Genomic DNA, 14,745 nt, shown 5'->3' on the forward strand with positions numbered 1-14,745 from the left:
TTTTGTGCCGGTGTGGAATTTCATTTGTTTTCATTAACACCTCAGATTTGCGGCCACAGAGAAAGGAGGGACGCAGGGAGGAGGACCACTTGGAGCCCCCAGAGCACGTCTGGAAATGCAGTCCTCTCTGCTGGTCCCATCATTACTCGGAGTGGTAAGAACGCTCCTCCTTTTGTGTATAATAATAGACTGTTCCAAAATGGCTTATTACTTGGCTTCTAAGGAGAACTCAGAGTGGTTTCTAAACAGCACTAATTAACTGTGAAATAAGATAAACTGCTAAGCAACTTCAATTTCACAGTAGTTTCCTGTTTACTCAACTTTCACACAAAGGGCAATATTGGCTTTACAATATTGGCCTTTTTACACATGCGCATGCACGCATTAGTGCGCGCGCACACACACACACACACACACACACACACACACACACAAGTATACAAGTATACGATGCTGGACATTTTTCATTCTCCCTACCCCTGAAGACTGGCCTACGTGAATTGCACTCATCTGCTGTTTTGCCATCCGGTCTTTGGTTGGGCTTGGCCAGTAGGTAGTGCTATCAGCGGATGGAAGTGTCCACATAACTCCTCCCAGCCAACTTTTCTACAGAACTAGAAACCCTCCCTTTAACCCATAAGCCAGGGAACTTCTTGACTTTCTCTTGTGAATTCCCTACATCTGTATAAATAGTCCCATTAATCTTTTCTTAAAATGCCCAATTTTAGTACCATTTGTTTCTTCCCAGATCCTGAATATTACATATCCCTTCTAGTGCACTCTGCCATGGTCATGAATCTAATAGCCACAACTGTTTATACACATATATTCTCATGTATACAAGTATTTGTGTACACACTCTCCAGAGGAATACTGCTTTAAGTCCGCGTGAACCCAGGGACATTTGGAATCAATTGGATAAAACAGGCATGCAGTGTAAACAACACAAACTTAAGTCAGAAGAACTGGTTCTAGCTCCAGCTTTTGTCTAAACAAGCTATGTGATGTGGGGTTGTATGCCATTTCTTGGGGCAAGTGTTTTTTCGTCTTTAAAATGAGGGGTTTGAAGAAGTTGCCTTTAAATTTCTAACTCTATAGCTCTAAATTTGTCTTTAAAAAAAGCAGAATTCTGGTTTGGATTATATTCTAATCATTGTTTCTCAATTTTATATAAGCCATAAGGCTATTACTGTATTTCAGTTAGATTATTTTTACTTTTTCTCCCATGCATCCTGTTCCACAGTGAAAAGAAAGTTTTGTGTGAAATAGGTAATTAAGGAAAATAAGGTTTCGGCCTAAAAAGTTTAGACAATTTCTTGAATTATTTACTCCTCTGGTTTGTGCAGAGCATTATTTAAAAACAAGCTAATAGGTTTTTTAAAATAATACAGAAATTTATTAAATATGAAATTTCAAACTTAGTCTGCACTCCCTGAAGTTTGGTATGTGTTTTCAATGGTTTGAAAATGACTGGTTTGTGGTTTATGAAAGTCCCAATTCTTATCTAGCTGTCAGAAATAGTTCATAGAATTACACTACATGGAAACTCAACTCTTGTTGCCAATAATTAGGAATACTTTTGGGAAGGCACAATAAGAAATGTTTTTATTTCTATGGAACATATCTAGTGTTAGTTTTGTAGAAGAAAAAAAATCTTGAAAGCGACATTTCTCTGCCCATGTTGAGTAAATGGCTTTTCCTCTTTATTAGCCTCCTTGCTTCCTTCTTACCTGGGCCAAAACAAATATAAATATTACAAAGTTTAAATAATTTGTTAGTGTAAGATATGTTCTTATAAAGACGAATGTTTCTAAGGCTCCCAAGTCCCAGTAAAGATTACCGAGTAGAAGTTTCTAATTCTACCATAGCTAACAGCTAGACAGGTTTGGTAGGTTTCACCTAAATCATATTCAGTTGCCCAAACTATCTATGATAAAACCTCAAAGAGTTAATGCCTTGATCACAATGTCTCTGATATCGTGTCTGGATTTCTTCTCTTCCAATTTCAACCTATTTCCACCTTAAGGATAATATTCATTTTCTCACAGAATAGTTTTGTCTTAGTCACCCTGGTCTCTTCATTGGCAAAGCCCCCAAAGGATCATGTTCAAACCTGCCAGATGCCCTTCATTCCTCTGTCACTCTCTGTGGATTTATTTTTTATAATTTTGATAAATGGTCATAGGACGGTGCTCATTTGAGGGCAATCATGGTGGCCTCACTGTCTAGAGGGCCATATATGACCGTGTTCACATTATGATACTTACGGTATCCAAGCAAAAAATATTATTTTAAATTCTATATAAACACAGAACTCAGAAATCAAGCCATATTCATCCACAGGAAAATCCTATGTGAACTTCATGTCTAGCTTAATGACCAGGGCTACCTTCTTTTCTCAGTTTCACCTCATTTTTAACTTAGGTCAGCTAGAATTTATCTCTCTAGATCCTGTGTCGGGTTTTATATAGACAAGTCCAATTTCAGGCTTGATTTGCTCTCTTCAAAGCTCTCTGGTACTTGGGGATTTTTGCTTTGTTTACTCATTGAACCACTCCTTTCCCCTAGACAACTGACTTATGTCAGGTTTAATAAGTTGTTAAAGCACAATACTTTTGTTTTAATGAATCAGACATTCTGCTTATACTTACTTAACATTGTTAATCCTTTTGTTGGTTGATTTAGGAAAATATTCACATCTTTTCAAGCTTAAAATCTTCAAAATTCCTGAAGTGTCCTTATTTTACATCCCCATGTGCTAAAATTATTCGGTAGGGAAATGCTTATCATGGGGAACAATTCTGGAAATTCACAAGTGCAAGCACTGGAACACAGTAGTACCTAATTGTTTTATTACATAAATTCTGATGGGGAAGTCCAAGCCACGCTATTCAACTTGTGTCATTGAGTTTTATGGGGAGTTAATAATTCATTCAAGCCTCCACATGGGACAGGCACTCTGCTAGGAACTGGGAATACCCCCAGAGAACAGGCCACAGTCTTTGCTCTCAGGTATCTTAGCATTCAAAGGTAGAGATAGACTATTAACAAACATGACACAATGGAAGGTACAAAATTTGGAGGTTCTAAATTTGAAATATATGGTCCATTTTACCACAAAGGTAGTTGAAGATTAAAAAAATAGTTTGCTTGTGCTAAGAAAGGAAAAATATTTATTCGGTATATATCTCACACTGATATTTACTTTTTCCATTTATTTCTACTACTTATATGAGAGAAAAGCAGAGAAAAACAATTTATCTTCTACTTCTGGCTTTCAAACAGCTGTGGTATTGCTGCCCTCACTTTCTTCCTGTGGGTCCTCAGCTAGCTGTATGTTTTTTGAAGAGTCCACCAAGTTTAGTACTCCAATCTGTTTTAATTCCAGGATGTTTCTTTTAGCATATATGTATATGGTAAGACCAAATGGGTGTGAGAGAAAAAAAACAGAGTTTGTGTTGAAAAAAATCTCCTGGAAAATGTCTACCTCCCTTTTGGAGCTAGATCAAACTTCAGTAGATGGGAAATTGATGGATAGTGGAAACAGCAACCAGATACCTTTATCCACTATTGAATACAATTCCGAATAATATTCAAATATTACATGCTTTGATTTTAGTCGTCTGCCAGAGGTAGGATGCTTTTGATTTTTCAGCATCTTGGAACCTGTAGCTGGTAGGACTCATTTGACATTTTGTCTCAGGTGAAGATTTTGTCCACAGCCCAGTCCTCACGAGTGGCACCTGGGATATTTATTGTTCTTCCGGAAGTGTTGGTGGTAATGTGGGAGAGAAGGAGGATATCCTGACTTCTTTTATTAACTTCAGGATGCAGAAAATAGTAGGGGCATCCAGTCCTAGGATCACCTAACTTGGTCGCCTAACTTGGGACACATAGGAGGATGGAGCTCTCTATTCTTTAAAAAAAATTAAAAGCAAGTAAATGTGATTTATAAACAATGAATATCTTTGAAAAAGGAATTTTAGATCATTATATATTCTCTTCCATGTTTCAGTGAGGCAGCTTGTCTTGGAAAGGGAGCATGCATATATTTTGGAAGAATTGTTCACAGTTCATTCATTTTATCCATTTCCATGAGAAACAATGTCTTTATAAAGTAGTGTGGGTTGGAGATTAGGGTTTTCCTAAGGGTGTCCCTATTATGAAAATTTATGCTGCCCCCCTCCCCCCTTTTGTCCTATAGTGGTACACTGCACCATTCTAAAGAATGCTATAAATGAGAATTCTATTAATTCAGGCATTGCACTTCAGACTCAACAGCAGAATCATCATTTATGCCAAGACTCATATGTCTTAAAAGAAATGGCATCAGATAGCTTATAAATATCACACCAGGTTCTTCCAATCAATTGTTTCAAATACTAATCTTGGAGTTTCATATAGCCTGAGTTATTCATCTTTATAACTAAAAATATTCTCCATACTTGGCTAGTTTATATGATTTTAGGAAAAGGATTCTGAAATTGAAATTTTATTTAAACATATGCTTACCTTATCACAGAGGCTGTGACAGATGGAAGTTTCTTCTTCTGTAAAATGGGGGCAGCAATAATATCTAAACCATATGGCTGTTATGAGGACAAAATGTGATGACATATGAAACAGCACTTTGTAAACTTTCTGGAATTACACACATGTTCATTGTAATAATATTTATCCTCCAAAATCAAACCGGCAACTGCACACCTTTTATGGTTCAAATAACGGACACTCACAGACACATACGCACCCAAATGTTTAAGGACAGAAATGAAATCCACTACATTGTACAGGATCAGGGGTTAATGGCTATATGATTACAAAATGGGTAACACAAGTTGGGAAGCCAGGTGAATGCATTCATTCCATCTATTATTATGTTTGCCAGGGATGAGTAAAAAATCAACAGCTTTGATCTTTTACTTAACAGATACAAAAAAAAACCCCTACAACTCAAGCTTAGGAGTCATGTTTTCCTTTCATTTAGTTATCAAGTGCGAATTTATCTTCTTGGAACTTAAAATGATGTTTTTGCAGATTATGATGGGCAAATTGGCAATGCTTAAAATAAAGTGGCACTAAATAATGAATACTTCTCTAAAACAGAATAACAAATGGCAGGTTATAGGGCTATAAAAATTGTAATAGCTGTTAACAATTACTGCCCCCACTAACCTGACTAAAGAGATAATGATGAAGCAAAAGTTGGCAAGAAAAAATACAGTACAGTATATTTTGTGATTCTCCTTGTGTGCCTGGGGCAGTGGCAGGGTGTGGGCCTGGGGAATGGATAGATAATAAAATCTTGGACACGTGAAACAGAAAATGTGAAAACAGAATTGTTTCGGAAGATTCTCATTATTGCCTTACCCATGAGGCTTGTGGGTGAAGGGAAGGGCACATGTAGGTAAAAAGTAATCACATAATTATAATAAACCTAGGTAAATATTTAAAGGTACAATATTGCTTTCCTTTTTCTTTTCTCCTCCAGATGAGACTCCAACCAACAATTCACAGCTTGGTAAGATAACAAACATATATTGAAAATAAAAGTATGATTTAAAAAATTTTTAAGTATTTTTTGATGATCAGTTGCACAACTCTAAACGATGAAATATAATGAGTTCTGGTTTTACAAGTTTTTATATTTTAAATAATAGTTCACTGAGGATTTCTGGACTCATATGTGACCTGTTGGTCAATTTTTATAGCATTTTATAGATGATTTTGTTTTTGACTGCTCAGGGGATACCTGACTTCTAACCCACGTAATCCTTTGGTTGTTGGATTGAATTATAGTCAAATAGATTGTAGCATGAATCATTGTCATGCTGTTACTTTGCAAGATCGTAATGACAGATGTTTTGCAGGTATAAATTGGGATGAAGTGAGATAAATCTGACAGTGGACCTTCCCACTGTTTGTGTTGTGCTTGCAGGTTCTCCAAGGGAACCTCCCTTCCAGCTGAATGCCATCACCAGTGCACTGATATCAGGAATGGTCATCCTGGGAGTGATGAGCTTTTCCCTTCTCCTGTGCTCACTGGCCCTTCTATACAGGAAGGCACCCACCAGTCTGGTGTTGAATGGCATAAGAAACCCAGTCTTTGACTGACTTTAACAGGTCCCTTCTCTCAGGAGGACTCACTGACTATACCCTGTGTTACTGCAGTCAGTGTTTTCATCCAAATTGAATGCCAGCCAGCATTTGATATTTGTAGGTTTGATAGATTTCACAGTGTAGTTCGTCAGCATGATGATAGTGAAAGAATTTGGGTGGTATTGTTCTCGTCGCGTAAGTATGTGGTCAGCCCTATTTGTATGGCACCAATGGGTAGAATGACAACAAGCCAACCATATTCAGGACTCAGATCTTACAGGATCAGTCATATTTCATTTTATTTCAATTTTCTTTTGATAATTGGTTGTTATAGAGATAAAAGGTGGGCATAGAAAAAATATACATTTGTTGCATTTTTCCCCCTAAGCATTTATACCCAGTGTGCTGGCATTTAGATTGTTTATGTGGTCCTAAATTGAAAGTTACTTTTTTATTTGTTTTTTTTATTCCGGATAATTCCAGCTTGGGGATATGTTTTAATTGGACTGGTCGATTTGGACACCTGAGATTTAATTACTCTTTCTGTGACCTGAGTTTTTGGCCGATTTCCATGTCTGATGACATTCATTTAAAAAACAAACAAACAAACAAACAAACAAACTCAGGAAATGTGTCTTAACCTGGAGCACCTACTTGTGTAGCAGAATGTAAAAATAGTTGTTAACCTCTAAAGGAAGCCAAGTGACCCTAGGTCATGATTCATTTACATGGGAGTGGCTGTGCTCAGTTTTCTCCTGGTTCACTGAGAACGTCAGCACAAGTTCACTTTCCTCCCAGGTAAACAAGTCAGCTGCATTTGCAGCTGTGCTTCCAGCAGTGAGGCAGCTGCAGAGATCATTCTTCATTCAAGAGCCATTGCATGGGAAAACAAACCATAGTTGTGGGAGTGGACATTGTCCTCATACATAAGCATAATGTTCCCACGGGGTTTTTAGCAACCTAGTTTCCTTTTGTCCCTATGACAAAGAGTAAACAGGGTAAGTGTGTTTTGCAGAACATTGTTGAGTCTCTATGAAAAAAATGTCCCTTTCCCACAAATTTCTGATGCTAGCAAAGCAAATAATCTGGAAGAGCCCTACTTTTTAAGGTGTCTTCTTGAAAGTGTCATGATGGCCATGGAATAAACAGTATTTTCCTGTAATAGTAAACTGCAAGAAGTTGTGATCCTTTGTCAGTTTTTCAAAAAAATGTTTAAAAGCCACGTATTAAGCAGCCTCTGTTCTTACCAAAAAATCATCCTTCTCTTTGTTCAGTCTATTCACACAACTGAATAGAACAATTCAGTGACGGGCATCAAAGCCTCGCATGTGTGGGGCGCCTGGGTGGCTCAGTCAGGTGAGCGTCCAACTTCGGCTCAGGTCATGATCTCGCAGTCTGTGAGTTCGAGCCCCATGTTGGGCTCTGTGCTGACAACTCAGAGCCTGGGGACTGCTTCAGATTCTGTGTCTCCCTCTCTCTCTGCCCCTCCCCCGCTTGTGTTCTGTCTCTCTCTCAAAAATAAATAAACCTTAAAAAAGTAATAATTTAAAAACCTAGCATGTGTGGCTATTACAAGTGCTATGTTAACCATAACAACTGCTGTAGAGACTAATTTCTGGGGGCGCCTGGGTGGCTCAGTCGGTTAAGCATCCGACTTCAGCTCAGGTCATGATCTCACGGTCCGTGAGTTCGAGCCCTGCGTGGGGCTCTGTGCTGACAGCTCGGAGCCCGGAGCCTGTTTCAGATTCTGTGTCCCCCTCTCTCTGACCCTCCCCCATTCATGCTCTGTCTCTCTCTGTCTCAAAAATAAATAAATGTTAAAAAAAAATTTTAAAAAAAGAGACTAATTTCTGTTCCACATTTGTGACCCATTATTCACGACTTAATTTACTATATTATATGCAAATCACTATACAATTTTAAATTTGTTTCAAATGAAGTACCTATGCTCTAAAATTAGTAATTAAATCAGTCACCAAATCAAAATACATCTTGTCTCCAATTGCCTCAACAGACCAGAAGTGTTTATATTATAATTATTAGTTATCGGATTGCCTCAACTTTCTCTTTCAAGGTATAGACACAAAGTGAAATGGGATCTGGAAAGTCTTCAGATAATTTAATCAATATGAAAAAGTCTAACACTTAAAAAAGCAATCTCCTCTTCCCTTTGTTTCTTCAAGATCACTTTGAAGTGACCATTCTGAACTTTGATCTGTGTAAAAGTTTATTTTCTACTTTAAAGGGAAAACTCCTACAGAAAAAAATGTATGGACCATGCATGCTACTTATGTGACCTTGTATGTGTACATGAATAGTGCTAAAATAGTCTAGTAAATCTATTTCAGATACTTTAAGTGAATTGCTATTAATCTGAGTATTAAATCCTGTGCATAGAATACTGTCATTGAAACCAGTTTGTCAGTTTGATTTTTGTGCTTTAGGGATGGCTGCTGTTTCAGGTGTTGCCCTTTTACATTCCATATACCACTTTTAAAAACTGAATAATGGACACATCATTTTGCAAGCAACTTACATCTCACATTACTTTTTTTTGCCATCCTTTCATCATAAATGAGAGGCTCAGAGCTATAATGAGACGAACTGGGTTTGTTTTATACAGCTTTGTTCTTCTCAACCTGCTGTTATGTGTAGTATTTAGTTACACTGAATATTTTGGTTACTATAGTGTGAAAACCTTACGAAATATGTGCAAATGTTCCTTCAGTTTTAATACCTCAAACTGTTTTTTTGCACTTCAGGGGTAAGGTCTGATGACATGTAAAAGGTGATTGTTTAATAAAATGATTGTAAATGAATATCTTTAAAATAGTCACCTGGTTTTTTTAAAGATATTTCTCTTTCCTACCCTCAACATTCTCTTCCTGCTTTCAAAAACATTAAGAAATATTGAACTTAAGCCACCTAACGCAACAGGGAAGGGCGTTGATCTCCGAAGCTAGATGAAGCTTGCTCTCTCCATATTGAGCTCCCTGGTTACGGCTCTGTCTCCATCTCAGGAGACATATCCCAGAGATCAGCTGACGGTAAAAAAGCGTTCTTTACCTTGCATGTGAACACTGACTAAAACTGAGCCTATAATTTTTAAAACTTTGAGGGGAGAGTAAGGACTGGAAGGACAAGTATTCATCTGCCCAGAGTTTCACAGGCTGTCATGACAGCTCCATCAGGGCCTGGCTGTCGTCCCTTGTTTGGGAAAGTGACACAGAGTTGAAAAGAGCTTTTCCTGACTCAGAATCTAATCTTACAGAAGTGAGTGCTACTCTGGGGCCTTGAGTGCTGGCGCTTAACTTTGGGAGCATCGCAGAAATGGTGGTTCATGAAGGGACATTGTCAGCTGTGGAAAATATAAGATAGTAAACTTCTAGAAGTGAGAAAAGAGCAGGAGAAGTCCATGGGGGACAATTGTTTGTGAACATATATGAGGCATAGTTTCAGGGATTTCTAGAGAACTTGGCAGGAGAGAATTATAACATGGTGGAGAGGCTTCTATTATGACTGTGGAGGCTGTTAGGCTAGCACACATTGGCTTTCATTCCATATTTATAAGGAAAAAAGCAAGCTGATCACAGATCAATTGCTTTTGAGATGAGGTTCATCAATTATTTACAAGTGAGAGACATTTAATATAAAACAATCCAAATATGTAATTTAGAAAAGAATGTAGTTGGGTAGTAAAGAAAACAAATATCAGGGTTACCTATGGTATTAGGGCTTTCCAGAGAAAAGGAACTAATGGGCTATATGTACTGTATATGAAGAGGTGTATTTTAAGGAAGTAGTGTGCACAATTCGGGAGGCTGACAAGTCTCAAGATTTGCAGGCAGCAAGGCCCAGTGGAGCTGGAGGTGTAGTTCCAGCCTGGGTCCAGAGGCTTGAGAATGAGGAGAGCTGATGGTGTATTTCCAGTCTGAAAGCTAGCAAGCTTAAGACCCAAGAAGAGCTATTATTTCAGTTTAATTCCAAAGCCAGGAATGAACCAGTGTCCCAGGTTGAAAGCAGTTAGGTTGGAAGGGATCCTCTCCTGGTCACAGGAGGTCTTTTCAGCTTTTTTGTTCTAGCCAGACTTTCAAATGACTACATGCGAATCACCCACATCAGGGAGGGCAATCTGCTTTGCTCATTTATTCAAACGTTAGTGTCATCCAGAAACATGTCATAGACACACCCAGAATAATGTTTGACCTAATGTCTGGCAACCTGTGACCCAGTCAAGTTGACACAAAATGAACATCACAGATGGTAAACTTGTAAACACACCATCAGTATGTCTCACACTGCTGAAAACCAGAAGTCCTAACCAATCTAATAACAGTAAGGGAATGAATAAACAAAAATGTTACAACAATTTGGCAATCTACGACTGAAATGATTTTGAAACACTTAATGTCTAGAGGTAGAAACTTATGAGCAGAGAGGTCCTCTTTTATATTAGCTAACAATATGGATCAGAGAAAAGATAGGGCCACGAGTAGGTGGGCAGTGATGAACTCCTCATGCCAAATTATCATATACATCAGGAGTAACAGGGCAGGAGGAGGCTTGGCATCAAAGCACTGATGGAACCACATCCCGCAGGGCTGGCCCTGGTGCAGAGTGGGTGACGACATCAGCAGTGACAATAGGCCAGAAGCCCTGAAGAACATAAAACTGCAAAGCAGAGATATTGAGGGCAAATGCAACAAAGGAAGTGCTGGATGCTGGGAGGAGAGGCACCTTCTTAGTGGGAAGGAAGTCACTAATAGGAGACCAAAGGAGAATGTTTGGTAGATGTTACCCACATTTCTCATGATGGTGGTCCATTTCCTCCAAAGGCTCAGAGGAAGTGGAAACTGGATCAACATGTTACGTTTTTGTGTTTGTGAGACTCTCTTGCCTGATTGCTTGTTGGTAAACAGCATCAGTCTCTACAAATTTGAATTAACACAGGAGAACTAAAAAAAAATAGCCTTGGTTAATGCCAGTTTTTGCTGAGATAGCAGGGAGTGAATTGGTTTGGGGCCTTCTAGACATGAGATTTGGAAATCTCTGGTCAGGAAACTTTATTTTCTTTGTGTTCTTGAAAAAATGAAATTGAGAGCTCAGATTATCTACATAGTTCAAAGCTCCAATTCCCCTTACTCAAGTATCTGGATATTTTCTGTTTTATTTAAATTGCCAACATAATTACCTCAATTTTCCGTTTCCCTTTTTACGTTGAAAAGTGAAGCGTCATCATTATATGTTTAGTGAAAGTCAATGTGGCCCAAATTTTGAGGTTAGTTTCCGTCAGGGGTATAGCTCTATTAGCATTGCCCAAAGCAGAATCCATTACTGAATAGTCCTGCTGGTTTGGCTAATCAACTAACACTGGAAGATCCTGGGAGAGTTGTGGCTTGACAATTTCATGCAACTTTGCCTCAAAGTTAAACAGGTCCTTAAGCTATTTCTCCTCTTGTATGTAGTTTGTAACTTTTTTTTTTTACAGTAGTGAACTATTGACTAAAATGAAAAATAACTCGAGATAGAATATAGTACTTTTTAGAAATTATTTACCACTTGGGAATTGGAAATGATCTGCTCTTTAAAAACATACTGTTTGGCTAACATATATTTTGCTGTTGCCAGAATGAGATGGCAGAGAATAATGCAGAGTGCTCTCTCTGGGCACCAGGAGAGAAAGAGAACCCAGGAATCTCCCTTAAATCCTATAGGGATAAATCATGTTATTTTGGGGGGGCATCACCCTCACTCTAAAATAGAGTATTTTAGATGGCATCACCATCACACTAAAATAGAATAATAGAGAACAAAGGTGATTCACTATCTCTCATCAAAAGATTTATCAAAACTGTAATGCTTTTTTCCAGTTTGTCAATGGATACGTAATGAGAATTTCTCTCATTTCACTCTCCACCATTCTTGACTGTAGCCCTTATCCCATGATCCAAAATGGAGAAATGGCCAAAAATAGAAGCAAAGGGCATATAGCATCAGTAGTGTAAAGCAGTCTCCTGGAAGCTGCCACAGGACACTTTCTTATTCCACCGGCCAGAACTCAGTCACATAGTCACAGTACTAGCAAGGGTGCCTGGGAAATGTATCATGGGTCTCCACGTGCCCAGAGTTATCAGAGGATCTGACTTAAACCTATGTTACTCAAATAATGTCATTATTTACTCACAGTCTTAAAATATTAACTACATTGATTTATGTACAGGGATATTTATCACTGTTATTTTTAATAAAAAAAGTATTATATGTTAGTTAAGTGATCCCACATGCAGAAATCTTAGATGTATTGTGGTACTTTTCTGTGATATAAGGATATGTAGACACTGAAAATTAGTTATAAAAAACCTTTACCAAATAAGAAAATGCTATAATATGAAAAAAAAAAACAAAAACAAAAACAGCGTACAGGACCATATCTATAATATGAGCTCACACAGAAAAAGACAGGAAGGAAATTGATAGAAATGTTAACTAAGGCCAGTAAGAAAAAAATAATTGGTTTTGTTACGAGTCTTCTTATGAGACTCTCTATCATGTTTTCTTTTTTAAAGCAACTATCCACGTCATTTAAACCAAAAGTAATTTTGGTTGTCTAATAATTTAAAAGTTAAGGAAAGTGAGTATATTATTGAGATAATTGCATCAATTCTCAACTTTATTTAGTTTCAGCTACTGAAAAAAAAATCTTTGTACCTAATTTAATAAGCAGACACATGAAGAAAAAAAGCCCAAAACTTTCTGAGAGATAGCGAGAATGTAACTGCCTTGCTTATGCCTAACATTTTATTCAATTGTTAATTTTAACATTTTACTCAATATGCAAATGGTCTGCAATGCACTTTAGATTATACAAAGGCAGATACCAAGCAGATTTGGGGGAACTCTGGCTTCTATTGACAGCAATGAATGAACTATCTAACTCATTGTTTTTCATTTGTGCATTTGTTTTTCCCACATCACTAGCATCCGTTGTGGTCAGCCGGGCTCACACTGAAAATGAGTTTATGCTCTGGGAAATGGTTGAAAAGCATCATCATCTTCATTATGTCAACAATGAAAATTATGTTTGTCCATGCTGTCTGGAGTTGATGGCTGGAATGTTTGAAAACAAGATCCAGGCATTTTCCCTCTCACCCTGAGGAAAAAAAAAATATCCATGCCAGTGTTATGTTTTTATTTTACAAATAATCTGTTTTCCCCTTGCCCTTTAGATCTGAGAAAAGCTGCATGTAGTGAATGCTATTTGAACATAGAGGCAATTTCCAGAATGAGTATAACGCCACTGCCTGTCGATTCTTGAGAGAAATAGCGTATGAAAAACATACAGAAATTCTCAGGATAACCCCCTTCAGCTGAACACTACCCATATTTCGAAGTAAACAAATAACTATTCTCTATGCATTTTCACCTCACCCCATCTCCCCTTCAGAACAGTGATAATTGCTTTGTCGACACTTCATATTTCTTCCATTGCCTATTAAGTATTCCTGAGAATGGGTGGACAGAAATTCATTATAAATATAAAGCCTGAATTCCTACAGATCTGAGGAAAAAGGTTGCAGTGGCTTTCCTCCATTAACTTATTAACTCTTTAAGTTAAATTTTTTTCTCAACAGTGGATCTTTGCTCAAATGGCACCCAGTGAAACTAACTTTATACATACCCAGAGGTTTTGAAATAATGCCTTAAAGACTGTGGTTTTTCCTAAATTGTCAACTGTACTGTTCAAAAGATATCATATTTTGCCTCAACTTAAAATCAACATTTTTCTTTCTTCAGATGGGATTAAGGGAATAACAGAGCCAAGGATAGCACATAAATGTGTATCTTTTGCTCTTCAGCCTAAATTACTTCCCCCAATATCTAAACTCCTTGCTAACTCTAAATGGAAGGCAAGAAGTAAAGAATAATGTGCTATCTTAAATGTAGATAGAAGATAAGATGTTGAGACTAAATTTTAAAAACCACACCAGGATATATTCATTCCACTCTCACATTTAAATAATACTCACATTAAATAATTGTTCCAAAGGAACTGTCAAAATGAAACAGTCATAGCTTTCCCTAGCTGAGCTCTGATAACTATAAAAGTCTAATGTTCACAGTGAAGCTATGAAAATTATTAAAAAAATCATCTGCAAAACATGAGCAAAACCTTATTTCTATCTGATTATTGACAGAAAAATGAACAAGTCCAAAAATATTGTTAAGGTGAAACTTTCCAGATTATATTGATTATCAGGGCTAACCCAAGGAATCTAAACCTTGTAGGAAAAAATAGAGTTTTGTTTGTTTGTTTTGTTTTGTTTTTGTTTTTAAGTAGGCTTCACACCCAGCATGGAGCTTGAACTCATGACCCTGAGCTGAGATCAAGAGTAGGATGGTAAACCATCTGAGCCACCCAGGCACCCTGACAAAATAGAGTTTTGAGGACCTATACATAAGCTGCAAAGGTACAAGCATTATTTATTTTTTTTACCTTTGATCTGAATTGTCATCTATATATGTGCTTTCTGTGTTCAGGGAAAATGTGAAGCTCAGTATGAAATGCAGAAGCTCTACAAATCAGTACTGAAAGTTTCCTGGGGTCCTTAGAGTCAAGGAATTGAACCCTTTGCTTTTTAAGTAGAT

General features: G+C 37.5%; 1 protein-coding gene across 1 annotated transcript in view; it reads left to right on the forward strand.

Moving 5' to 3' along the window:
- ZPLD1 (zona pellucida like domain containing 1) overlaps positions 1 to 8,833 on the forward strand; it is a 45,111-nt gene extending 36,278 nt beyond the window's left edge. The window contains exons 8-10 of the mRNA XM_049628111.1: positions 46 to 154; positions 5,492 to 5,521; positions 5,939 to 8,833. Of these exons, the coding sequence (XP_049484068.1) occupies positions 46 to 154; positions 5,492 to 5,521; positions 5,939 to 6,114 (315 nt within the window). The 3' untranslated portion in view covers positions 6,115 to 8,833. The remainder of the gene's footprint in view (positions 1 to 45; positions 155 to 5,491; positions 5,522 to 5,938) is intronic.
- The last annotated feature ends 5,912 nt before the right edge of the window (positions 8,834 to 14,745 follow it).

The sequence above is a fragment of the Panthera uncia genome, chromosome C2 (genome assembly GCF_023721935.1).
Source record: "Panthera uncia isolate 11264 chromosome C2, Puncia_PCG_1.0, whole genome shotgun sequence".
In the NCBI taxonomy this organism is placed as follows: Eukaryota; Metazoa; Chordata; class Mammalia; order Carnivora; family Felidae; genus Panthera; species Panthera uncia.